At 38.2% G+C, this 27,676-nt stretch overlaps 2 protein-coding genes across 2 annotated transcripts; both read right to left on the reverse strand.

Annotated features, from left to right (window-relative positions):
- Positions 1–36: 36 nt before the first annotated feature.
- Positions 37–8,805, reverse strand: LOC119691288 (protein obstructor-E). Its single transcript, XM_038108495.2, has 5 exons — positions 8,651–8,805; positions 2,512–2,570; positions 1,521–1,683; positions 1,002–1,196; positions 37–461 (listed from the first exon to the last, which is right to left on the reverse strand). The coding sequence occupies exons 1-5, from the start codon at positions 8,697–8,699 to the stop codon at positions 241–243; spliced, it is 687 nt and encodes a 228-aa protein (XP_037964423.1). The 5' UTR covers positions 8,700–8,805; the 3' UTR covers positions 37–240.
- A 6,874-nt stretch (positions 8,806–15,679) lies between these two features.
- LOC119691142 (protein obstructor-E) lies at positions 15,680–23,608 on the reverse strand. The gene is made up of 7 exons (XM_038107763.2): positions 23,445–23,608; positions 20,227–20,313; positions 18,363–18,476; positions 17,613–17,677; positions 17,064–17,202; positions 16,223–16,436; positions 15,680–15,795 (listed from the first exon to the last, which is right to left on the reverse strand). The coding sequence occupies exons 1-7, from the start codon at positions 23,485–23,487 to the stop codon at positions 15,738–15,740; spliced, it is 720 nt and encodes a 239-aa protein (XP_037963691.2). The 5' UTR covers positions 23,488–23,608; the 3' UTR covers positions 15,680–15,737.
- Positions 23,609–27,676: the final 4,068 nt, after the last annotated feature.

Genomic DNA, 27,676 nt, shown 5'->3' on the forward strand with positions numbered 1-27,676 from the left:
AAAATTTCCCTGCAATATCGCATTATACCTACTATTACCTACCTACTTTGATATTATGGTTTTCAATTGAGAAATCCATAAGTGGAGCTCAAGAACCATGGTGAGACAGGTTCTCGGTCCAGCAGCAAACACTTAGTGAGTAGAGCATTGATATTAAAAACCAAGAAAGTAAGTACATAGTGCGAAAATTTTCTAAAAGATACAAAGAATCAATTCATCTTGCAATGAAACAGCGAGCGCCTACGCGTGCGCGCAGTGCGGCACCAGCTCCGGGTCTTCGCAAGTCAGGTTCTGGTCGTCGAAGACCTTGCCCTCTTCACAGGTGATGAGGCGAGGCTGGCCCTCCACACACGTGATCAGGCGGCGGCAGTCTCCGGGCACGGGGAAGCGAGGGAACGGCCAGAACTTGGCGGACTGAGTGTGGGCAGGCACCTTGGTGGGGCACTTGAAGCCGACGACCGCTGCGGAATAAGAGTGAGGTTTTAGTAATAGGTTGGTAGGTAGATAACCACGTAAAATTGTATAGGACACTCCAATTTGGGTATGTAAGGGGGTGGCAAAATGAAGGCAATTTTCGTAATTTAAACGTAACCTGCAATTATAATGTTTTGTTAATTGATCCCGCAAAGCTTTCACTCTCTTAGATCATTATGAAAATCAGAATTAAAAATGCGATAAATTGAAAATATGTTAGGTAACTTGTTGCTAATTTAAAACTTCAGGGTTAAAAAGGAGCTACCGCTGCCGCAGATTGCTGTATATATCTGCCAAGGCGCGCTTACACACAATCTATATTATGCCTCGAATCGAATCACTCCTCGATCAAGATCATAGATTATTAACTCAGTCATCTATGCTACAGGCATTTCACGCTTCTCCCTACTCTAACAAGTGCACTATGCAACAAACCTTTAGGGTCCCAAAACTCCCTAGTTCAACAAACACAAGCCCAAACTTTCAGGATTGCAAAACTCCCTACTTCAACAAACACAAGCGCAAACCTTCAGGGTTGCAGAAGGGCTGCAGCAGGTCGGGCCAGTTGCAGCTGTGCGTGCGGTGGTCGTACACCAGGCCGGGCGTGCAGGGCTCCTGCTGCGGGACTCCGAATGCGCACTTCACGTAGCTGGTGGAACAGTCGTCACTGTCGGGGTAGATGCCGAAGAGGTACTCGCAGCCGGGCGTGGAGATTGGGGTCACTGGAAGGTAAGGTGAGGGGTTAGTTTTAGATGATACATTGTAGCCTACTAGGACAGATATTTTTTGTCAGTGATCAATTTGAATTCAAGCAGAACATGCTATTTTCTGACAAAAGTTCACCATACAGATATCGACATTTAAACGACTCCTAAATATTTCAGGTACAACTAACCGTTTCAGATTCGTCATCAATCAATTGACCCATGAATTGATAGTCTTATAATTTTTCATCCAACGAACGTTTCGCCCAAAAAAAAACCTCTTTATACCTTTTCACCTCCCCTTTTATGTATATCTAGAGGGTGCTACAGATAACAACTTACAGTCAGCCTTCCTCTCCCCGCAGTCAACGGCCCAGTTGTAGTTGCAGTGGTTGTGCACGGCGCCCTTGCCGTCGAACAGCAGTCCGTTCTCGCAGGTCTCCACCGTGAGGGTTCCGTTGGTGCACAAGAAGAACTGGTCGCAAAGCTCCGGGTGCGCGTACGCCTGGAGTGCACGACGGGTGAGGGGTTAAACTAGTTATGCTAGATAGGACGGGTCATGGGTTAAAATAGTTATGCTCAGCGCAAAGGAAGTTTTGAGCTAAGGTTGACCGAAATGTGTAGTGGCTTAAAAAGTAACTCCTAACGAAAATATATTGGATTTCCGCGTAAGAAATACAATGGTTTATAGGGGTTTTTTATTTGATTATTCGTGAAGACTCCGAAATTAAAATTAAGCTAAGAAATAAGACTAAGATGTGTGATGCAGATCCATCCTGACATAACATAACACGATATTTTCCGTTATTAGACATTAACATCAAGAATTTCGAATTTTATGCTACCTAATTATCAATATTTCAGAATAAACGGTTAGCTCTGAAGTAAAAGTATGAATTTCCATCCCTGACATAATACATTCCGATATTTTCTGTTATACATAGTTAAATATATTCAGGAATATCGAAGTTTAGGCTACCTAATTATCATTCTTTTCCAATTTGTCTTTAGTGATGTGGAAAAGTGTAGCTGGTAGACTAGTTTTCTACGAGTGGATTGTGTAAATTAAATACCTAGGTAGTACGAATAATAATAAATTTAAGTTGAACGAAGGAATTTTAAACGAATATCAGCCTAATTTTTGTCATTTTATGTCGTATGTATATGTAAGTAATTAGTAGAGAAATTAAACGGCATTAGTAAGGGACGATCTGACCATTACAATTTTCCAGAGTGTGGACTCGGCCCTGGTGTGAGTTTCACGGTATGTCAAAATTATGTCAAATATACCACATTATAGAGAAGACCAAGAATATTATGTCAAGATTATTACCTGCACGCCATGTTGTTCTGGACACGCCGGTGCATTTTCAAGGATGATGCCGGCATTTACTGAAAAAAAAAAGAAAATATTAAAACGGTTTCCTTAGCTTACCCTTAAGCTAGTTAATTAAGTTGCCCAAACGATTTACACATAAATATTGACTGACAGGCTGACCTCTTTCATTGAGGCGCTTACTCAACCGTCACGCTCAACATACTAAATTACTGGCTTACGAAGAACATGAACACATGAAAGACCGACGCCAATTATTGTTTTTGCATTTCACAAATACCTATCGATCGTTGATGAGAACTAGGGCCCCCAATCACTGACTTTAAACGAAGAAGCATACTTTTACTTAGGAAGTGATTAGATAGTAAGCTCTCAAATCCAATTATGTGTTTCAAAATGACTTAACAATTTAGAACATTTCCAGAGTCATAATAAAAGGAGAGCTAAGTTAGATTTTAAGCGATGCTAAAAATAAGATTAACTAAGTTGTAATAGAATACAAAGTAAGTATAATTTGGATCGCTTATCAGCTTGTCACAGCCTCTACTGACAAGCATGGACTGTAGTAATGAAAGTGTAACCTCGTGTTAATTGTACCATAAAACTTGTCATAATGTGAGTGGACTGACCCCCGCACTGGTTTCGACTAAAGGTAAGCGTACCTATCGATATCGTATGTATCGCTCCAAACGGATTGTTATAAATCTATGGTAAAACGGTATTGACAATGCCGGCAAAGTGGACGTACTTGTAGGAATTTGTTTACAAGCAATACTGAATGCGATGCGTCCGTTACGTACGATGCGAAAAGTGGAAGCTTAAGAAAAGTGGTGATGTTGTATGTAGGTATGTCTGTATAATTTACAGCATATTTTTAAAATGGTTTTTTTTTAATAAACAATTTTAGCTTTAACTAGGTGGTACAAACATACAGGGTAAAATTTGATTAACCTTGCAAATACTTCAAAGTGAAAGTATAACTTGTCAACCTTGATGTTAGCTCGGTACCGTTCAATGATAATGCTCACGTTTGATACAGATAAAAAACTCAATATACTTACCTACACACGTGAATTTACGTATTATTATTATTAAATTCTATACTGCACAACAAATTAAAGTGCTCATAGGCGAACTTAATACTAATATCATTTTTTGGACTTCCAGTTAACCTTTTGTGATGTGGAGAGCGTTGTAGGCGATATTATAACCCATGCTAGATCTAGGCTCTAATATTATCCTAAATACATATAAAGACATGAAGTATTATGTCTGTTGTGTTAACTGCTGGTGTTCCTTATTTAAATAAATAAGACCTGGCCTATTAAGAAAAAAAAAAAACTTTCTTTATTAAACCGAGAACTGCATATTTCAAGACATTTTATAATACTTATGGTCTTACTGCTCTACATTGTGTGGACGTCCAGGATTGTTTCATTAATATTCGCAAAAAATTATGCCAGTTTGAGTTATGGACCTTTTGTGTCTGCTTACACTTGTGATTGTGAATACGCAGACATAAAAGTTTTGATAGACATCATTATCCAAAAACATATTCATCTAGTTTTAAAATTTACATAGTGACACAATCACATAGTGTCAGAGCTGTGTTACGTAACACCCCGGAGGTTTCACTTTTGCCCCTGCAGCCTTCCGCGGTGAGGCAATATCTTCGATTCACTTAGCTCTGCTGGAGCAAACCAGTTCTGAATTGGGATATAGGTGTGTTTTAGAAGCAAAGAGTGGGGTGGAATGGTTGATATTTGGCAGGTTATTCACTATCAGAGCCCAAAACATTACAAATTTTAGAATACTATTTTATTTTACAATTTTGCGTGAAATCCAAAATTCTCATCCCATGATTTAAAATACCGAAAGTTTTTAAATTGCTTAATTATGAATATAATGTATTTAAAGGGTTGGTGTCCAAATCAGTGGGTTTACAAACCCAGGGTTACAATTCACAACCGATGACAAAGGTCAATAATCAAACTCGATACGTTTAGCATGATTTCCTAAACATTTTAAACACTATGTATAAATACAAGTATTAATGTTATTGTTTACAAATGATTCGTTATCGAAAAAAGTATCTTACAAATGTATTGTTATAAAAGTTGTTTAAAACTGGTTATTAAACTCTACAAGAAGTTGTGATGACACCTCCATCAGTATAAAAAGATTAGCGTGAGATAGTGATCACAATTGTAACATGATTCAAACAATGCTATCTCGCTTAACATACATACATACATACATACATATACTCACGCCTGTCTCCCAGAGGGGTAGGCAGAGACAGAGACGCTTAACATAATAGACAAATAATACAGAAGTATACAAAACGTATCTCAATATCAAAACAATTTCACATTTTCTTATTTAATTTTAGAAGTTAAGTGTATGTATTTAGGTATTTTGGTCATGGTTTCTATTCTATTCTCTGTGCATATCCCCAAGGTCTAAATAGCCTTCCTAAGCTTGGACCATTTCCCACCACGCTGATCCACTGCGGGTTGGTGGGTTCACATATCTAGATGTGCTAAATCTAGATATGCAGGTTTCCTCGCGATGTTTTCCTTCACCGTAAGAGCGATGGTATACATTGTACTTAAATTCAAAGAACTCATTGGTACATGTCAGCGCCGGGATTCGAACCTCTGGCGTGAGAAGCGGGCGCTTGTTAACCCGACTGAGCCACCACCGCTCTAGTCAGGGATATCATAGGTAAATAATTAACACGAATAATTATAATGTATTGTTTCAATAATTGTATAATACAGTATTGAGTAAATCACAATGAGACATTAAAAGGTGAATGTAATGGCTCTGTGTGCGCTTGCACACTATTACTGAGATAAAGTTACTACCACTACATAAGTAGGTAGTAAACACACATTTTACAAATGCAGTCAGCGACCAGCCGTGCGTAATAAAGCGATGACATAATTTGCGCAGACACATCTTCTTTCACTGGAATCGTAATGTTTATTGCTTAGACTAACAATATGCGAACAAGATTTTGTGTCAAATACAAAAACAAATAAAAAAACTGATCGCATTTTGTTTATTGTCAAACCGTATTTAGTTCAATCTAATGACTAATGTCTAACCAAACTTATTCGAAATAGGAGCTCGGTTGTAGAAGAGGTGTTATTTGTAGAGATGTTTTAATTTTGAACTGACATATCATTTAATTTGTTTTAAAATTTCGTTGATTGTTATGTTGAAATTTTGGAATCAATTAAGTAATTAATTATCATTATAGGTTTTTGTTAGAAACACTCATTATATTTTTCATCTTTACTACGTATACGTAGTAGGTATGATGAGATAATCTAAAAGTATTCATTTAAGAATGCTCATCAAATAAATTGCAGGATGTTTGCATCACTTCCTACTGTTTAGAATTACAATTACTCTGGCTGATTTGTTGCGATTAATAATTATTCATGGTTATAATTATACGTTTCGCATTATAAGGTTGAAATAATTTTTACTGGCACAAAAGTACAATTCAAATGATAATACTGATCCTTTAATATCAGTTTTTGCTTTCTGAGTACCCGATGGGCCAAAAAATTATAATTCTAAGCACTATCCGGTGGTTGGATGTAGCCTAAAGTCAATAAATAACTTTTAAAGAATGTGTGTTGACGTCTCAACGCATCGAGTCGTTTACCAAAATAACTGTAAGTACTCTATGCTTTTGCAACTTATTTAAATGGTGTGTATTTATAAAACAATATGATGAAACTAAGAACTTCAATTAAAAGTTAAATAGTAACTGATCACTGCTATCAATAAACACGAACGTTCAAATCATAACTATTAAATTAATCATTATTATTACATATTGCTGGAACGAAGCGCGCGCACGCGTTGAACTCTTTTGTTAGCGATACTTGTCCCAGCAGACGACTTACTCTATACTGACGAAAAATCTACAAATGAGAGCTGTTGTGCCATTCGCATGTTTAATACAGCGAGATAGAGTCGTGGCTCGCGCAGCAGCGCTCCGAAGCTTCATTTTTCGTCACATAGAGTGACCCCCTGCGCCGGCGCCGGCCGTTTACATTACTGCATAAGTCACGCTATGTTTGAGCGGCACTTTTCAGTTATAAACTTTATTGGAAGTATAAGAGAGTTCAATTTGAAGTGCAAATGAATACAAGTAATATTTATTGTTGACAAATGTTGTAAGGATGTGAGAGTTGAAGATGAGGATTTGTTCGTTAGATATTTTTTTACATCGATGATCAAATTAGCACATTATAGCTAAGACATATAGGTACATATATTGTATAATGCCATAGCATTTTAATGGTTAGAGCTAAAGTGGTTTGCATAGAATTAACAAAAATATAAGGATTATTCATTTGATATATAACCTATAGCTTAAATACATATAGCAGGGAAAACGAGGAACTGAAATGCCTAAGTTTGAGTTAAATTAAATGATTATGAACACAACAATATTGTCACAAACAGGAAATGTTTATCATTCTACTGCAAAACATCTCCTAAGTAAATGTCGTAACCACAAATTGCATTTAGCGAGATTCTCAGGAAAACGGAAGTACCTACTTTGAAATCACTAGGAATTTATTTTATTGTCAGTTTCTCACTTGTGAACGTCAAGTTAAGCAGAACTTGGGTATGGGATGCAGCGCTTTGCTTGGCTAAATGGTGTTTGAGTTGTGATTTTTTTATTTTATTTATTTATCATTATAAATCTTAGTTTTCTAATACATTTTACTAGCATATTTTAACCACTAAGGTTAGTATTAATGCTACACAGTCGTTAACAATTAGGAAAAATACACAGAGAGGTTAATGCGTTATAGGTACTAGATTAAGTTCATACTTCGATAGATTTTTTCTAGTGTAAAACTCCGAAACTTAGTATTTTTTCATATAATAAGTAGAACGTTTTCACCATCAAGACACCCTGATTGAAGACCTTTATCTTCATACCTCGGCTTCCAAATGAAAGCTTAGTGTAAAATTACTAGTACATTAAGATCGCCTTTGGAAACCGAAGTCTGAAACGTCTGAGCGAAAACCAAGACAGCCATCATCGTCCAATAATCGGCTACTGGTTAACATAGCAAATGTGATAAGGTGCCGATAGGATTAGGAGGCGATCTATTATGTAAAGTTTATGAGTAAGATACATTAACAATGATTACTACTTACATCTACGTAGCTAAAGTTTCTTGAATACAACCTGACCTTCCATGTATCCTAACTATCCTAACTTCCTAACTAATATTATAAATATGAAAGTAACTGTGTCTGTCTGTCTGTCTGTCTGTCTGTCTGTTACTCTTTCACGCCAAAACTACTGAACGGATTTGAATAAAATTTGGTATACATACGGTCTAGACCCTGGGAAAGAACATAGGCTACTTTTTATCCCGGAATTCCCACGGGAAATTTTTAAGGCGAAGCGAAGCGCGCGGGAACAGCTAGTTCCATATATTTTACAGTACTGGGACCCTACCGTGAAGTCACAACGACATTCAATTTGGATCCAAAAATCTCTATCTAAACAAGTTCGCGATAGGGAGCCTGTAAATTATGCTTACGCGCTCTAGCTAAAGGAACAATTTAACAAATTAAGGCAATTGTTAGGCCGAAGCCTTGAGTTCATAACACTCCCTTTCCAATCAGTTGAGCAACAGCCGCAGGAAATGCCATTTAGAACAATTATTATTAATTTATTAATAACTTCAGTTTTTTTCGACTACTTGTTATACTGGTTAGAGCGGATTTTTGTTATTTAAGCTATTAGGTGACCTTAATGTCAGGTAAGTTTGCAATTAAGTTTCTGAGGTATTTGAGTTTTTTGGGTGTTGGGTAGGACTGGTGGTCGTAAAATAAGATGATTAATTAGGTTTACTTAATTAATAACAACTTGGATATAAATATGGTAAATTACGTATCAACTTCGTATTGGTAACAAAAACTAATTACCTGGTAATATTATTTAAATTTATAACAAGTGTTTTGAATTGACAAGGCGTTTGACATCAAGTTAATCAACATCATTTAACGTTTATTTAATTGTTTATCCCAAAGCCCATAAGGTCCAACCTTCCCCGAAAAGTTTCATAAATCAAAAAGCTCTCACCATAAGCCAGGCAGGCGAACCAGCAGGCAACTTTGGCACTTATCGACATGTTTACGTGTTACGTCTGGCTTGACGTCCGTGCGGCGGGTGAACTGAGGTGCCACTACGACGGCGCGTGGGCCGCTCGTGGCTCGTGGCTCCAACGGGTGGGGCCGTATGTATAGTACACTCGCGAGCTACGAAAAAGACCAGTGAGATAATCATCAAATTACCCGAAGCCACGCCGTCTGCAATACTGAAGTATATTTAACAGCGCATCACAATTTTACCAACAAGAAACGTAAATAAATATTGTGTTCAAATTTTAAATTAAATATTTGAAATGGCATTTTGTTTGTGCACCATTTTTTTGCTCGTGAGTGCATACAATGAGGATTTGGCACAATTCTGAAGAGTGTGTTTGTTGATTTTCCTGAATCAATAACTGAATTTTCCTTATATTGTTTTACTCAAGTGGCAAGGACTCTTTCTCAAGTGCACTTTACCATCCAAACATACACATACCAACGTCCCCTTTTTTAAATATAATTCAGATTTAAATAAGTATAAGGATTCAGGCTTTAGCGGGAATTTTATTTTGAAAGTCTAGCATACGTGTACAACCGCCATTTATATGAGTTATTCAGTTGCAATTGTGGACACTGCGTAAACAATAGATTTATCACAAAACTCTATACCGCTATTCGTCAAATTGTTCTTGCTAAGGAAACTTGAAGGGATGTGGTTGTCGACCAACGATACGGGTCGTATCATACGACATCACGTCTATACATACAGCCCTATAGTCTAGTATCGTATTGAGTTCAAGACGGCTATTACAAAATCAGCGAGTGACACGCCTCCATTCGCTTTGTGACATGTCAATACGGACATACAGACAGACAAAGAGATTGTGCCTATTTCGTATGTAATATTTAGTATTTATTTATTTATTTTATTTATTTAATCCTTTATTGCACAAATATAAAAATAAGTGTACAAAGGGTGGACTTAATGCTACAAGCATTTTCTACCAGTCAACCCACAGGAGGTGCAAGAAAATTTTATTATAAGGTGTGCAAAAAGAAAACAACACTATTACTACAAAATTAAAAACAAGTCACTTAATAATAATTACCAAATATACCTAATATAAAATACGTAACTACATATAAGTTCTGAATATATAGATAAACATAATATATACCTATATACTATATATATATATATATATATATATATATATATATATATATATATATATATAAAACTAAAATATATATATAAATATTAATATTATATAACAATAATTAATTTAGAGGTTCAGGAAAGAGCTATCAACTAACTATCTTACTAAGGTAATGAGTTCGAGTAAGACGCTTAAAAACGTTGCGAGACGGAGCCTTCCTAATGGAATCAGGGAGATCGTTCCATAGACGCACAGCCGTGACCGCGAAAGAGTCAGACATAAAACCAGAGTGGAAGGAGGGTAGGGCTAAAATAGAATTATGAGAAGAACGTAAGTCTCTGGTATGAGTGTCAGATAGAAATTGGAACATAGACTTTAGATAAGGTGGGGTATTTGGCTCGTGGAGGATAGAGAAGAGAAGACAAAGGATACGCAGGTTCCTACGGTCACGGATGGGGAGCCATTTCAATTGAGCGCGGTACTGTGAAACGTGATCATATTTACGCAGCCCAAAAACGAAACGAATGCACGTGTTCAATAAGCGTTCAAGCTTATTGAGCAAAGCTTCAGTTAGGTCCAGATAGCACACATCCGCATAGTCTAAAATGGGAAGAAGAAGAGAATTAACAAGGGCAAGTTTAGTGTGCTGGGGAAGAAAATTTTTTAAGCGAAGCAAGGAGTGGAGTGATGCGTAAATTTTGCGGGATACTTTATCAAGTTGCTGATCCCAACTTAGGTTTTGATCAATGATCAGGCCAAGATCATTGACAGTTGCAGAAAAAGGTACAACACGACCATCAAATTTGACTGGTGGCACCGCAGCATAGTCGAGACCCGATAACAGCCTTGAACCACCCACAATGATGGCTTGACACTTACTAGGGTTAACGGAGATGCCAAAGCTACGAGACCATCTTAATATCTCCTCGAGATCACTATTGACCCCAGCAATGCCAGCATCTAAATCGTCTAATTTGACCTGGTTGTAGATCTGCAGGTCATCGGCATACAAGTGGTAGGAACATAGAAGATTTGAGGTGACTAAATTAATAAAGGTTGAAAAAAGTAGAGGAGAGAGAATGCCGCCTTGTGGAACACCAGCAGACAAGTCAGCCCAGTCTGATATATCAGAAGGACCGCAACGTATTGCCTGTTGGCGACCACGAAGATATGAAGAAAACCAGCAAACAGCGGGATCGGAGATCTTGTGACATTGAAGAACGGCAAGCAACAGGTCGTGGTCTACGGCATTGAACGCATTGCTAAAGTCCACCAGGACCAGAACTGTTACCCGCCGATCCTCCATGGCACATCTGATGTCTTCAGTCACCTTAAGCAAGGCTGTGGTGGTACTGTGTCCAGAACGAAATCCAGATTGGAATGGGTTCAGGAGACCACCATTTGAGAGAAACATAGTCAGCTGACGATGCACAATAGATTCTAGGATTTTGGATAAGAAGGGTAGTATGGAGATAGGACGGTACTCGTTGGGAGCGGTGGGTGCTGGGACTTTTGGGAGAGGAAGGACGTAGGCTTTGAGCCAAAGGTTCGGAAATTGGCCTGAGGAAAGGGAAAAGTTAACAATATGGGTTATAGCGGGGAGAAGGATGTCAAGAAGGGTTGTGATCATAAAACGTCCTATGTTATCATGTCCCACAGCCTTGGCTTTCAGCGAAAGAATAATCTTTTTGATCTTTTTGATATAGTATACAACAATAAGATTATATCAAACCACTGAATTCATGGTAAAGCACGATAAGGCTTCAGGCGTTACGGGTATCGGGTCGGGTCGACAACCAGCGATACTATATTGAAAGAAAACAATAGTAAACTATGTTGCCCATTTTTATGAAACGGGATGGTCCTAAACTAATATTTTGTGCGTAAATTTTGTATACTACACGGATTCTCTAAGGTAGAGTCAAATCTTTGCGCTAATCTTCAAGGTCAAAACGCTGGTCAACTGCGGGTTGGTGGATTCACATATCTTGATAGCTAAATCCAAACACAGGTGCAGATTTCCTGTAATTTTTTTCCTTCAGGATAAAAGTGATGGTATAAACATTGTACTTCAATTTCAAAGTACTCATAAGGTAAGAGCTAGCAGGCTCGTAACCGTGCTGACAGGATAACACAGTCAGAGATCCGACAGCTTACTACACCAATTTTGCATCATCATAGAATACCTGTACTTTATAATTACTTAGTAATCACGCTAGTAAAGTGACCTACACTGTACTTGCATATAGTTTTTTATCTGATAAGACAACTTTTTGTACGAAGTAATTATAAAATTTATTGAACATTTGTTGAAGCGTCCGTAGTCGAGCTGGCTTCAGTGATCGTAACTGATCACCGAGGTAAAGCAATTCATGGCACGGTCAGCTATTGGAAGGGTGACCGATTTCAAGTGGTTCTTTTCTGTACGCCTAGAGGCCTTCGGACAGCTTGAAAACATCTGACAGTCGGATTGCCTACTTACACGACAACTTCAGTGCATTGTACTCATTCTAAATCTGCGGTAGGGCTTGCGGCCTATCACGTGAGTACAAATGTACAGCGAAAAGCGCTTCAATAATTGGAACATAATCCTCTTTTATATTAAAATATCATCGGACATAACATTTCATTACACGAATGAATACATCGTTAAGTATATACTTACGTCGCTTTTATATAATATGTCACTCTCGCAGTAATAAAGAGGAACAACAAAAAAAAAGTTTTGAGTTTCTGGATTAAGGTCTCAAAATCAGCAGGCTAGTTTCCTTTATTTAAATTTTCAGGCCGCTTTGTAAAGAAGGTACGTACCTAAACATATCAGACACATACATTTTTTTAAGGAAATAGAAGGGGTGACAGCAATGGCTCCCAATACTAAACATTAATTCACTTTATAGAGTCGTAGAGAGAGAAAAAAATACATGTGTGCTATTATATAATTTTGATTTCATTCCTTAGAAACTACCCTATTCTGTAACTTGTATCACAAAAACTCCTAACCTCTGCTTTTTGTGTCCCGCCTCACTTTGGTCCCTATTATTGTAAAGTAGAATAGAAACAAAAATTAAGTCATTTATTAAATAAAATACAAAATTTATCAAACGTTAAACATAAAATCCACCCTAGCTTCGTCAAAAATAAAATACAAAAAAAAAAAAAAAAAACAAACAAACAAACAAAACACAACTTACTTAGCTAAATAAACCACCCCAGGACGCACCCGACCCAAAAGTCCCCATAACGCTAGCTGCGTTGCCGCGCTGCACGGCAAGGGAGATCCTCTGTGCCAGGTACGCCCCAGAGCGGTAGTCAAAACCGCGGCTCCTCAAGCGTCGCCCAATCTCCCTGACGAACTGCCTCCCCTGTTCCCCCCAAACCCCAGTGGTCTCAATGGCAAGAGGCACAAAAATATAGCCACCCGCAATCAACTGGCCGTATTTGACGCACTTCTGTCGTGCAGCCGCCTCGGCAGCCGCACCCACCGTGCCAGCAGTGTGCCCCACGTGGGACGGGGCAAATGTGCAGACGCATGTGGCGTCCCAGAGCAGGCACCGACCTTTCTCCCACGGTATCAAGGTGAGACCGTCCGGACGCCTCCCATCACTGCGACTCAACCCCGGCGGCTCAAGAACCGCCGGAATGTCAGCAGAAATGAGAGCCCTCCGAACGATATCATTTATTGCGTGATGCCGTGAGATTCTGCCTGCACTTCGGACACAATGAAGCCCATGGCGCCCCTGCACGTCAACGTTTGCACCACAAACACAGCGATGCGGCTGACATACGTCACAGCCCAGACGAAGTGCCACCGCCACACGCAAGGAATTGTCATCTAACAAAGTCCCCAAGTGCGGCGATGGCAAAGCGTGAAGCCACAGCCCGGACTCAGGGCGGGATACAGCCAGCAGACGCGCACGCTCAGCCCCCGAGCTATGCCCTAGGAGGCCATCGAGGGATACTCGGCAGATCTCCTCATCCCAAGCGCGCTGTCGCTCGGGAAAGTCGGGATCATCACAGCCAGGACAACGAGCACGCCAGAGACTCAAGGCCTCTTCAGCGAACGGAATGCTAAAGTCATCACCATTGACTTGTAAGATACGAGTGACTAACTCCAACACCCCGCTCGCTGAGGCCAGAAAAGCCGGCAGCTCGATGTCCTGAAGGCGACGAATGCTCAAACCCCCATGCCTGATGGGTAGTGCCGCCTGAGACCACTGGAGGTCTGACATCCCCACGTTGAGAACACTCTCAAACAACTCTCTGAGCATGTTGTCATACCTCAAGGACTCCTCTCCGCACAGCCAGACCGGCGCAGTACGAAGAGTATATGTCAGCCTTGGGATGGACAAACAGCTGCGCAAAATGGTTAGAGCCACATGCGCAGAGAGCTGCCTGAGGTGGGGCTTAGTGTCTGTCAAATTCCTGAGTTTGGAAAGGATGACCCCAGGAACACCCTCAGCAAAGATGGGAGCACCCAGAAGAGTGAAGTCCGATTTGACTAACAGATTCACCCCCGGGACCGCGGCTTCCACTCGCATGCGGGTATCGCTAGGTAGCTGCCCCGAACATGGAAACAGCTCGCATTTCTATGTGTTCAAGCACAGTCCCAAGTTACTGAGACCCTGTTTCAGGGTCTCAATGTCAGCCAAAACTACCTCTGGGCTGCCCCCCAAGGTATGTACCATCATCCAGATACCACACGTTGAGAGGAGAGCGCAAGTGAGCCACAACATCTTGGGTGGCCAGGCTAAAGATCAAAGGGCCTAAAGGATCGCCCTGTTGAACACCCACCCTTGACTCCACCAGGCTATCACCATAGAATAAATTACTTGGTTTCGAATAGTACTGATGGAGAAAAGGGTACAGCGCTGGGGTATGATCTCTAACCCGCGCCAAAATTATGTCCCTCTCAACCGTGTTAAAGGCGTTCCTGAGGTCAACCTTGATGATCACGTCATCCGAACCATCGCGGGAAAACGCGAAAGACCGTGTCGCGTGTATAGCAGCTTCACAGCCCAAGGGTACGCCAAAACCCAACTGATGAGGCTGCAAACGCTGGGACATAACGTCTCTCACTGCGGCACACCCCAGCTTGGCGACTAAACGCCGGAGTACACTGCCCACCGCGATGGGTCGGATGCCGCCGTCCTTCTTTTTTAAAGCACACAGGGAAGCGCCATATAAAAACGGGCAAACTTCCCTGTTGACCAAACCTCTGAGCAGGAAATTTGACAGATTGCAAATAGATTGCAGCAGAGTGGCACCGTTGTCTCCAGCGCCTGACGACGTCAACTCCTTCAGCAGTTCGGGCCGAATACCGTCTAGCCCCGCCGCAGAGCCATTATTAAATGAGCCAATAGCACGCGCAACATCACCCACCTCCACAACCAGGTATTCATCAGACGAGGCAGGCTCAGGCGGGAAATTCAAAGGACGTCCAGGCGCCGGGTGCTTGAGGCGTAAAGCCTCTAATGTCTCCTCGTTGTTCTCCGCAATGGAGCAGTCAGACAAGAGGATTCTATTGTAAAGTATATAATAATAATAAGAGGATTTTATTGTAAAGTAAAAAGTAAACTATGTAATTCTTTCTGTGATTACCTACGTAGATCCCAGCAACACCCGACGTGACAGTAGGAAGTTGCCGTATGGGTCACTTTACATTTCGGGTACCAGATCAGATGATAATGATGTGCCAATGACTTTAGATTGGTAGTGGTCAGATCACGAAGCTCTATGGATGAAGCTTATGACCAGAAGTGGATGACTACTGGCTGATGATTATGATGATTTTCAGTTTTCTTCACAGACATCCTAAAGACTTCCTCATTTTAGAAATCAGTGAAGTAATAACACTCGTGTTAAGTTATTCTACAATATTTAATTAAAATAGCTTAATAAATATGACACAGAGATAAATTACGCCTTCTTCGGAACTTTGCTCTTGTCAAGAGGCTGGCCTTCGAAGTAGTTTTCACTGAAAAATAATAAGAAAAATGAATATATGTAAATAGAGTACTCAAATATTAGTAATTCACAAGTATTTTTAAACCGGGACTAAAATGCCATTTTAGGGTGCAGGAAAAGAGCCTTCGAGTGGGTTGTAACCTTTTATATACGTCTGCTGCCACCTGGGCGTTGAGACTGACGCTGGCGCTATTCTGACTAGTCTAACTGTTTAATCGTCTCACCACACCCACAATAAACTTTTTTTTTAGCTGGTTCGTCTTGGTGACTACTTCCCATTAAATTAAGGTATTTTACATTAGACACTAGACTAGCTGAGCTCTTATTAAGGGGATAATAATAATATATATTATGTACAGCCACGTGCGTACAGGAGCTTCACCCCTTCTCAAAATAGAATAGCATAAAATAGAATAAGACGCTAAAACCACACTCACCATCCGGGAACCTTCTCTGGCTCATCACACATAAACGTGTCCTCATTGTAGACCTTGCCGCTGGGGCATTGACCCTTCTGCGGCTGGAGGCCGTTGCGGCAGATGTAGAACTTCTGGCAGTCCTCGGGGTGAGGGAAGGTGGGGTGGGGCAGGGCGCGGCCGTTGGGCCCCATTACCTCGCCGTCGGGGCAGGAGAACCCGTCGTCGAGGACGTCTGCGAATTTAATTATAGTAAGTTATTGATAGCATGTTAAGTTATTGATAACAGGGTAACGGGGATGCAGTGGACCAGAGCGGCACAGGACCAAAAACATTGGCGTACAAAAAGGATGCCTATTCCCAACAGTGGGCGATAGAAGACTGATGATGATGATGAAGTTACTGATTATTATAAGTAAAGGGACACGTAGTGGTAGACATGGCCAGCATAGCTGCGCCGATAGTAACATAATTCGCTCTATCCTAATCCAGCCTTGATCCGCTACGTATCTACGTGAGTGTTGGTCCACCGGACTGTAGGGTGCCCCATGATACGTTATCCTCTGGAGAAGTCCTGAACCTCATCTAAGTAGAAGTCACAAAACTCAATCTGACCAACTTTTTCTGTACGGACTCTTATAGTGAAACTTCCACGATTCCACAACCAAAGACTAGATGGCGCTAGTTACCTTTACTGATGGCGTCACACTTGCGGTTGACCACAACTTCTATACGAACTTTTATCGTGAAACTTCCACCTCCAACGGCTAGATGGCGCTAGTTACCTTTAGTGATGGCGTCACACTTGTAAGAACTCGTATCTTAAAACTTCCATCTCAAACGACTAGATGGTGCTAGTTACCTTTAGTGATGGCGTCACACTTGCGGTTGACCACGTCCTTCCAGTCACAGTTGGAGGTCTCCTCGTCGAAGTACAGGCCGGGGGGGCACGGCATCTCGTTGGGGATACCGTCCGAGCAGAAGTAGAACTTGTCACAGGCCTGGAAGAAAAAGTTCAGCGTTTTTAGCTCCTTCTATTAGGTATTATTTCTATTGGGGTGAGTCTGCACCATTCTCTCTCGGATAAAACCTTTGAGTATATCCTCTTAAAATCGAAAACGCTATCCTAATCACCATTTCCCAGTTTTTCACCAAGCTGGTACACTGCGGGTTCACACACATAGATATGCAGGTTTCCTCACGAATTTAATTAGTAATAGTCCCGTATCTAGGCTTAAAAGTTGTATTTTTCAATACATATAGGTATTTTACTAAGTTTTAACTAATAAGTATGGTGGCTGGTTAAATGATAATAATAATAATGTATCTAAATGGGTCCGTCGAAAATCTTATTCCTAATTTTATAAAAAATCTTGCTTCTAGAATTGTTATTAATCCTTGTTTGTCTTACCTGAGGGTCAGGGTGCCTGAAGTATCCATTCTGCCTCGGGCAGTCTTTAGTTGGCTTGGGCTCCTCTGTAAAAATCATAATATTTAAATAAAACTAAGTAGGTAGTTCAAACCAAGTGACGTTATAGGAACCTCTTAAGATTATTGCTAACGTAGGTATGTACTTAGTAGGAATAGGAAGGAATAGGCATTTCAACGAACGAATGCGACTTATGCGACTTTCTACATCAAAATGTTTTATAGACCATTACAGATAACTCTTTGAACCAAACTTCCTAGACATAACTTCCTACGGCATTAGTCACAGTAGATTACGTCGTAGTAAGTAAGTATAACGATTATAAGGCTGTTGTATTGTGATCTAAACAGGAAGGAAGTTTACTAAGATTTATTACGAAAATAGGAAGGAACCAAATTGGGACTATTTTGAAATGCAACCAAGCCAAATGTTGTCTTTTAGAGATTGCTATAAGCAATACTGCCGCCTTTTTGTACTGTTTTTCGTTTTAAGCATACTTTTTTGTATTTACCTAAGAGGTATATGTTCTTTGATGTAAATAAAGAGTTGTATTGTATTAAATTGGAATTATGAAGCTTACGCATCAAATCCTACTCACAATTCTCTCATAATTGCTACGGTATAGCAACGCTGATAGTATACGTAACTTTTATCACTATGCTCTTAATTTCATTTAAATTCTCTTTAAATATTATAAAAACTTACTGCAGAATAGGTTTAACGAGTACTTACGCAGTTCCTTCCTGTCCCCACAGTCGACGTTGGAGGGGATGTCGCAGCGCTCCTTGTTGGGGTTCTCATCGGCGAACACCAGCCCGTCCGGACACAGCTTCGTCTCTGATTTACCTGTGAACCGCAAAATGATACTGTGATATAATATGATAATTGCAAATTTGTTCGTTAATTGGAAAAAAATCTTCACCATTTTTTTGTGTGAATATCCCAAAGTCAGATCGAAAGTCGTCCAGCTGACTCTGAGTCACCATATTTCCGTTTATTCACTATTTACGGGACTTTCCTACAATTAGTATTAATGCGAAAGTTTGTGAGTACAGTTCTCCCATATTAATAATGCGCATGCAAATGTTCGCAAACTGTCGTATTCCCGGAAACACCCGAATCATTGAATCGTAAGAGCACTTGCATTTTGATCCTTGTTCGAAAGAAATAGTAGTCAATATCATGTGACACATAATCGAAAACAATTTGGGCGGTCGGTGGCTGTCACCGATCAGTCAAGGGTCTCAAGGTCAAGATCAGTATTACTTTTGTGGAATTATAAAGAGCTGCAATTACACATCGTTCTTGTTATTTTTTTCAAATGTGAATTTAATTTCAACTTTAATTATTTTTGACGATGCCATATTATGAGGCACATTTAAGAATAAAATATACGTCACATTGATAGACTTCACTTTGCCAATAAAGCCACAGCCAAAAGACCAAGTTTGTAATTGTAATATTATTGTGAATGATAGCGCTGTAAATACTTTTGAACTGAGATTTTAATGTAAACATTTTTATTAATGTGAAATAATCAGTGCTGTATATACTTTTGAACTAAGATTTAAAAAAATTAATGTAAACCTGTGTTTGAAATCCATTTCTCCTTATAATATAAACCTTGTGTTATTCAAACCTTCTTTCATCCATCTTTACATCAGCTTTCAGTAAGACACTTGAAAAGTACCTACTGTAACATTTTCGAAGTAAATATTATGAATTATCGAATCAAATTTCGTTACTGATAAATCAATTATCTCTTTTAGCACCAATTACATAATTCTACAAAAATTTCATGAAGAAAATGCACTTAACCACTCTAAATACATAATAGTTTTCTAACGCTCGGGAATACGACCGTTGCCGAACAATGGCGAAGATTTCTATGTGCATTATACATTTTGGGGAACTGTATATGTGTGTGTGTGTGTGTGTACACGGCTGGACCCATTTTAACGAAATTTGGTATGGAGTTTGCTGATACCTGACACCCTGGATAAACACATAGGCTACTTTTTATCGCGGAATTCCCACGGGAAAACTTTTAAGGCGAAGCGAAGCTCGCTGTAACAGATAGTACAAGATATTATTCTTAATACATATTTCATTATAATATAACCTTGTTAATTATAGTCAAACACAGTTCATAAAGTATGTTTTATAAAATTAACGGTGACCTTTATAATTTAATAGTCCTAAAACCACTCATTAACATTTTTATAAAAAGAATGTTGTTTTAGCAAATTATTGCAAGAATGCAATTTCTTGTGAAACGAAATTGAATTGGGTTAACTACTTATTAGTTTAAAAGCTTACTGTTTGAGGTCATATCTCTACTATTATTTAATACTTTATATATATCGGTTTAGGCATTTTTTATGAAATATGGACAAGATCATTTAGGCGACTTCCCAACATTGTGGAGCTATACCTTACTGAGCCACCACATACAAACACGTATACATAATATTCAACAACCCCTTTTTCAGTCAGCGTATAGGTGCTTAGTTGTCTAGTACTAGGCTAGAGACAAAAGGATCTATGACTTTTCACGCAAGCTTATATGTCCCAGAAATTACTGCACGATACTGACCTTTAGAGCATTTGTAGTAAAGGTCACATTGGTACGGATCCGGGTAGAATCCAGATTTGTCTGGGCAATCGAACTCCTGAGCGAGAACTGAAAAAGAAATAATAAGTTAGGTTGAATTATAAGCACATATTTAATATTTTGTTACTGGCTGCAAGTTAACATACTCATTGCATTTAATAAATTATTGAAAATGGCTTACTATAGACTATTGAATGGAAGATGTCGACTATGTCTCGGTGTCTCGTATTGATGATCGAAACCAGTCTAACGTATCCCTATCTTATAAATATAAAAATCCTTGCAATTTCAAAACATATCAACAAGAGATTTAAATTATTACCATTATATACAAAATTCGGTGAATTTCATTTCCAGTTTTAAATCCTGCATTTGGCTACCGGTTATAGCTAGGTTAATTCCTAGTTTGATATTACCCGACCTTAACAGACAGTTAAACATAGCTTAAAAACGATGCCCTCCTTTGGACGCAATCGGGTAATTGAACCTACCAAGTAACTCGTTACCAATGAGGTAATGAGTAAATGATTACAAATGAGTAACAATCGGTCTTGATTACTGTAAGTCAATACGCTTAGTGAGAACACTCAGGTACAGTCAACAATAGAAACAAGTATCGAATTACAGTTTTTACTATTTCAAAAAAATGAATGTTGTAAATTTTATATCTATTGGAGGATGATGGATGATTAAAATATTATTACTCAATTAAGAAGTTAAGTTATAACTAAACGTATTTTTCAAGTAATTTATCTTTTACCTGTGTTTCTTAGGATAGAACTGTTTGCGGTGGAAATTGTAGGTACATATATTATCTCTTTTGCTGATTGTACCTGCCTATGTCGCCGCAATGACATTGATCCAATATGTTACATGATTATCCACTCGTAACTAGGGTAAGTATTTTTATACAAGTTCAAACTAGGGACAATGCATGCAGATAAAATATACTTAAAATCTACACATAGATTTAAATGTTTATCTTATGATCAACATTTAACTCTTATTTAACTTTTATTTAACATGATATTAATAAAATAAGGGACACTTGCACAAAAATATTAAATCTAGTTCTAGTGTCAAATGTCGATTTAAGAAACGTCAATCCATACAAATTTATGGCTTAAATAGAGATTTAACACTAAATCTTGATTTAATATATTTGTGCAAATTAGGGCGAATTGAAAAAACAGCCAAGAATTTGGACCGTGGAACAAAACTTAACCTTGAATCGTCTTCTCCACGTATCAATACACAACAAAAGCTTTACAAACTTACTCAATATTAACAACCGCTGATCGATTCTATCAGGATAACGAAACCTTACAAAATGACCTTACCAGGGTTTCAAGTGTTGAACAGTTGGGCCACTTTCAAAACCAATCAGGTTCCGTGACAGTGTTCAAAAGGTACATTATTGCCTTGCATCACACTAGCCGGGTTAAGAAATTTACAGGTTAAGTGAGAAACGTATTATTATGAGAAAGGGAGGTACATAATCATAACCAATGATTACACTAACGAGCAATGAAAATGTTCCATTGACAATAGCACCAAATTATTCCTAAACGGAAAAGACTAGCTTAATGACGCCGTCTGCAATGTTGAAGTACATTTAACAGCGCATCAGAATATTATCTTAAAGCAAGGAATACGATTACTCTATGGTTAAAATAAACAATATAAATCTATGTTTTATGAAATAAACAGTTCAAATTTTTAAATTTTAAATTTTTTTTTTATTTACTCGTATAGTCATGTAGCAACATTCAGAATAAACTATACTCAAAAGAATGTAAACTAGCTAGGACGCGTGAGTGAAAGGAGACTGCAGAAGGCTATTGTTTCGGCTATGAATAGATTATAGCTTCCTTTTAATTCCCAGAAATATTGCTTCATAGCAACCGCTATAAATTTTACTACTTAAGTTTTAAAAATGTATGTAAAGTTTCATTTGTTTTTTAGAAACATGGACTGCTCCCATTTAAATTCAAGCAACGAATTTCCAGAAGTCGTAGAACTGATAGCTGAGGAGATATTGTTCACAAATATCTCCTCAGCTATCACCCCTATGGGCTTACTATATAACATGAAAATGTACTACTGACTAGGTACTATCGATTAATAAAATGTGTTCTTATTGGTGCAGGATCATAGTAAGTAAATGCTTTATTCTAAGGACTAAACTTATAAGTACATAGGTACTATTAAAATAAGTTCCCAAGTGTTTATTGCTAAGTTAAAACTGTCACGTATGTGGCCATGTAACATACTTATTTACACGGTCCACTTCAATACTTCATCACGTTTCCTAGAATTTTAATAAATTCCTCACTTGCAACGTCGTAATATATTGTGCTCAGAATAAGTAATGTTTGGAAGACAATTAATACAACTTTAGTATTCAGCTGCCACTTCTTATTCCAGTGAATACTAGATATATTATTATGTGATTTAGGTTCTCTATAGATATTTTAAATAAAGATATTTTTAGTGTCCTCTCTGGAATCTAAAATAATTGTATGAGTTACAGTAAAACTATAAAGTCCTGAAAACGGAAGTGGATCCTAACTAATTGTTAAAGACCGTATTTAATCGATCTATTATATTTATTAGAGGACAAGTCCGTTAAAAAGCCATTATGAATCGGTATTTTATTTTTAAAATGAATGTTAAAGTAAGTAAATGACTGATCATGATAAAAAGTCTTAGCAAAATCGCACTCTTTACTGTCAGGACTTTATAGTTCGACTGTATGTTCACTTCTTGGTTTATTTGTGCAATAAGTAAAAAAATTAAAGTCGCAAAAAATATGCCAAGAATTAATAATATAGTTTAGTAATTAGGTTATGCAGAGATTCAGACCTGATACAAAACTAAAAGTAATACCTAATTACATACGTATATACCTTCAGGATCTACCTACCTATTAGCCATTATATACGTCTGAGGTAACAAAAACATAGCTACTGGGTGTAGTACCCAAGTTATTCATGCACGACAAGCTTTCGCAATTTACCCTATTGCAGAAAATAGCTGTCTACACCACTCTGCGGTTCAAAGCCAATGGAATTTCATTTGTTTTGCAAACACTTTTGTACTATATAACACTGTGAAATATCCTTCTAACAGTATTCAGAATATAATATTTTTAATTAAATTATGAAATACCTACTAAAATAATGTGTAAAATCACTTACCGGTTCCAAAAAGGGCTACGCACAGCACTAGTACTTTCTTCATTTTTAAATTTAGAATATCTATTATTTTTAAATATTTTTGGTTGTCGGCGTGCGGTTTGTTTCAGAGGCGGTTCGCTATTGGCTGTGTGAGCGCGGTCGTGCGCCGGCGCAGCTTTGATATGCTCTGTGCGGTGAACACTAGTGCGGGCTGTGCATCTGAAATTTCGAAACAATTTCTATATTGCATCACTTTTATGAGGCTTAAAAAGTACACTGTCATTTTTTTATGGCTCAGGGCCTATGCTAATTGATGATAATGAGTACTTAGGGTAGGTAGGTATTTCGGGAAATACTTAAAGAAATAAAATTACCATTTGAAGATGGGAAATATTATGTTATCATACATTCAATAATTATGTACGAGTGTTATACCAAATACTATTTAAATACCTATTTAACTTGGTAAATTTTTTATTTTAACTATCCAAAGTATGATTATTTCAACTGATAATAATTAATATAAAACAGACACAATCACTCTCACCGAACACTGAAAATTGAAGGTTAACAGGTTAAGTTCAAATAAAAAAACCGTAAAATTAAGGCAAGTAACTTTATCCCGCTATAAAAATTAGTGAACAATCCGAAATGACACAGCAGTTGTGGCAATGTAAGGCCGCCGAGAAAAAGTAGAATGAACGAGAGGTGTAAGTTTTATATCATTTAAATACTGTACACTCGGCAATAAAAAAGATATTTATGATTTATTAAATTTTATGGAGCACTTGTCGGTTTAAATGCATGTACACATCTTTAGTTATAATTTCATTTATTTCCGATGAATCAATGTACAGTGTGTCCAGTAGGAAAATTCACTTTTCATATTTAAACTACGCAGCAACCGTTAGCCCGAGGAAGTCAGGAGGGGTCTCAATCGACGCGTCAGGAGTGCGGGTTTACCGTACCTATGGAGCTTTGGACTGGACCGCAACGTGCTTTTGCTGTGGAAGCTTGCTTTAGAGGTGGTAATTCGTGCGCTGCTGCGCTTCGGAAATTTTGGTTGAGATCAAATCTAATCTTCGCCCAACAAAGAGATACCCAAAGTGTAAACCTTTTGAAAAGGTGGATTAAAAAGGCCAGTGAAGCTGGTTCTACCATTAATGAATCCATTTCGGTTTGCACACCTACTGAGCCGAGCATACCCAGGAAAATGTGCACTGAGTAAATGATTAGGACGTTTTTTTTTGATAATGAGAATGGCCATGCTTTGACGGTCAATTCGGAGCGATATAAGATTACAATTGAATTTTTATTGCTCCTATTGTAAGTACAGACAACCTTATAACAGAAAAATACGGTTATAACAGGATGGGACCCCTTTTCATACCTCCAGGGAGTCAATGGACACGGTTAGGGTACTTTTTCCACAAAAATTGATACCGACTTTAGGAGACACCTGCTGGTCGCCCAGGTCACCCGACCTCACCTCATGCTTTTATTTTCTGTAAGGCTATGTAAATTCAAAAGTGTATTAAAACAAAGTACGAACACTAGCGACTCTGAAAGAAAATATCCGGCAGTAAATAAACAATACCTCCCAGCAACTCTGTAAGAGTTTTTTGTCAAATTTACATGTTTGATTAGAAGAGTATGTACGATGAGATGATAAACAATTAGACAAAATGATATTAAAAAAATAAAACCCGCTGAGTTGCCTAATATTTACATATTAAATACATTTGGGTATTCATTAATTTAGTATTCTTTTTCTTGAATCGAAAAGTGAACTTTCCTACTGGACAAAATTCCTGTATAATGATAACATAATTATCATGCAGCAGCATCATCATCATAGGAGTACCTACGTACTTTAATATACAACTTACATACTGACAACTAATGTGACTGGCCAGTATGCTTTTGCCACGTTGACATACCTCTAAGACAGAGAAGTACACTTTATGTACAATGATGAAAAACCAGGATCGGTTAACCGTTGCGTTAAATTTAAATATCGCTAAAATTCAGCCATTACATAAAACTTTTTCTCATTTCTGTAATTAAGATAAATTTTAACGTTTAATAGTAGAGAAAACAGGAAATCCATAAAGCAATAAGCAAAGTGAGGCTTTAATTGTAGGTACGTGGTTGTTTTACCGATTCGATCCACGTTATTGCCGTAGAAAATTTTATTTCTTTTCGAAGAGCACATTTGGACACTTTCACTACTAGCCATGTGTGGGTTACGTACTTTAAAAAAAGTTAGGTGAGATATTTACAATAAGTACTTAGGTACTTGCCTGGCTTAGTAGACATGTTGTAGATAGCAAAATTTTATTAAGAAAACGAAAAAAAATATATTTTACTTCACAATTCCAACCATTGTTACAGACGGAAATGTATATTTTATATTATGTATACCTGTGAATACTATGTTGAGTTTCGTAGTCGAAATTCAACAAATGATGCACCGTACTAAAACGTTTTTCACGGGAACTTTAAAGAATATTTTTTTTATATACATACATAAAATTAGCTTGACAAATATACAAAAAATCATAATACCTATAACATCTATAACGATTCGTTTCTTACAAAATCACCTAGGACATATAATTTCATTCTATACTCGTAGTCACATTTTCTGTGGCCTAAACTACTCTATATGACTATCTCACACGTCCTTTCCGATCAGTTGGAAATGCAACGGGCTCGCCTCGAATCGTTGTCATGGTCATCTCTCATGGTTTGTGCTGCCAAGTATCGGTTTAGTTCCTTATTCTCTGACCTATTTTATATGTTCTTAAAAAGCAATTCTCCTACACCCTAGACCTTAGTAATACACTCACGGGCAATGAAAAAGTTCCACTCACAAAATACAGACACCAAACGACCCCAATTTTTTCAATCATTTAATTTAAAATTTGAAAAAAATTCTACAGTTTTTATTTGATAATATTATGATGCTCTATTTAATGTACTTCAATCATGCAGAAGGAGTCATTAAGCTAGACTTTTCCGTTTAGAAGACAAGTAGTTTGGTGCTTTTGTCAGTAGAACCTTTTCATTGCCCGTGATTGTATATAAATCAATGCACAGACCGGTAACTTTGGAAAACAGGACCACATCCCCTGCACTAATATGGTACTAAGCATAAGTAATCCCTATTAAATAAAAAAAGATCCCGACGAATTGAGAACCTCCTCCTTTTTTTGAAGTCGGTTATAAAGAACACTCACGAGCAATGAAAAGTTCCATCTGCCATTGCCGTTCTTTATGTCACTGGAATATTGTCTTTGCTCCTGAGAGTAATAAAATGGAAGGAAAATCGTTGTGTTGAACCACATTCGATCAAAATTAGTTCAGTCGCTATAGTAAGTCATCATCATCATCATCATTATCAGCCCGTATCTGCCCACTGCTGGGTATAAGCCTCTTTCCTATCACGCCATCTCTTCCGGTCCTGTGCGAGTCTAGTCCAGTGTCTACCGGCCACCTTAACAATGTCATCAGACCATCGGGCCGGCGGTCTGCCTATTCCTCATTTGCCAGTTCTTGGCCACCACTCTGTGACTGCCCCAGTCCACCTGCCGTCGTCCCTCCTAACCAAGTGTCCTGCCCATCTCCACTTTAATCTTGTGATTCGGCTACCCACGTCATCCACACGAGTTTTACGTCGAATTTCAGAGATTTACACAAGAGAGGCTGTCCAATTTCAAAACACAGTAAGCGCCAACTTTAAAAAAAACGGGTCTTTGATTTATACATTATTTTAGGCGATTCCGCACATTCCTGCATTGTCAGAATATCAAAAAACGGCTTAGAAACGAAAATAAAATTTCTAAAAACCTAGTAACTCCACCCTGCGAAATCAAAAATGCCACGAAAACCATTTTAAAACACAGTAAGAGCCACCAACCATTTTAAAACACAGTAAGTGAAAATGACTTACTAGGTTTTAAAATTGTCAATGGCGCTTACTAGGTTTTGAAATGGTCAGTGAGGGCGGTTTTAGGGTGAGAAAACCATTTAAAACCTAGTTAGTGTTTTCTTTTGTGCATTACAGCAACAATATTAGTCATATTTAAATGAAATAGTATTGTATGTAAAGCCTAGGTTCTGCCGGTTCTTTTAAGCTTACATTCGTTTAGATATGTATCATAGTTTTACCAGGGCATTGAAATGAAGGGACAAAAACGTTTTTTGGCTCTCCTGAACATTTTGTCTCTTGGCTGTTACTGTGTTTTGAA

This window comes from Plutella xylostella, chromosome 15, assembly GCF_932276165.1.
Source record: "Plutella xylostella chromosome 15, ilPluXylo3.1, whole genome shotgun sequence".
NCBI lineage: Eukaryota > Metazoa > Arthropoda > Insecta > Lepidoptera > Plutellidae > Plutella > Plutella xylostella.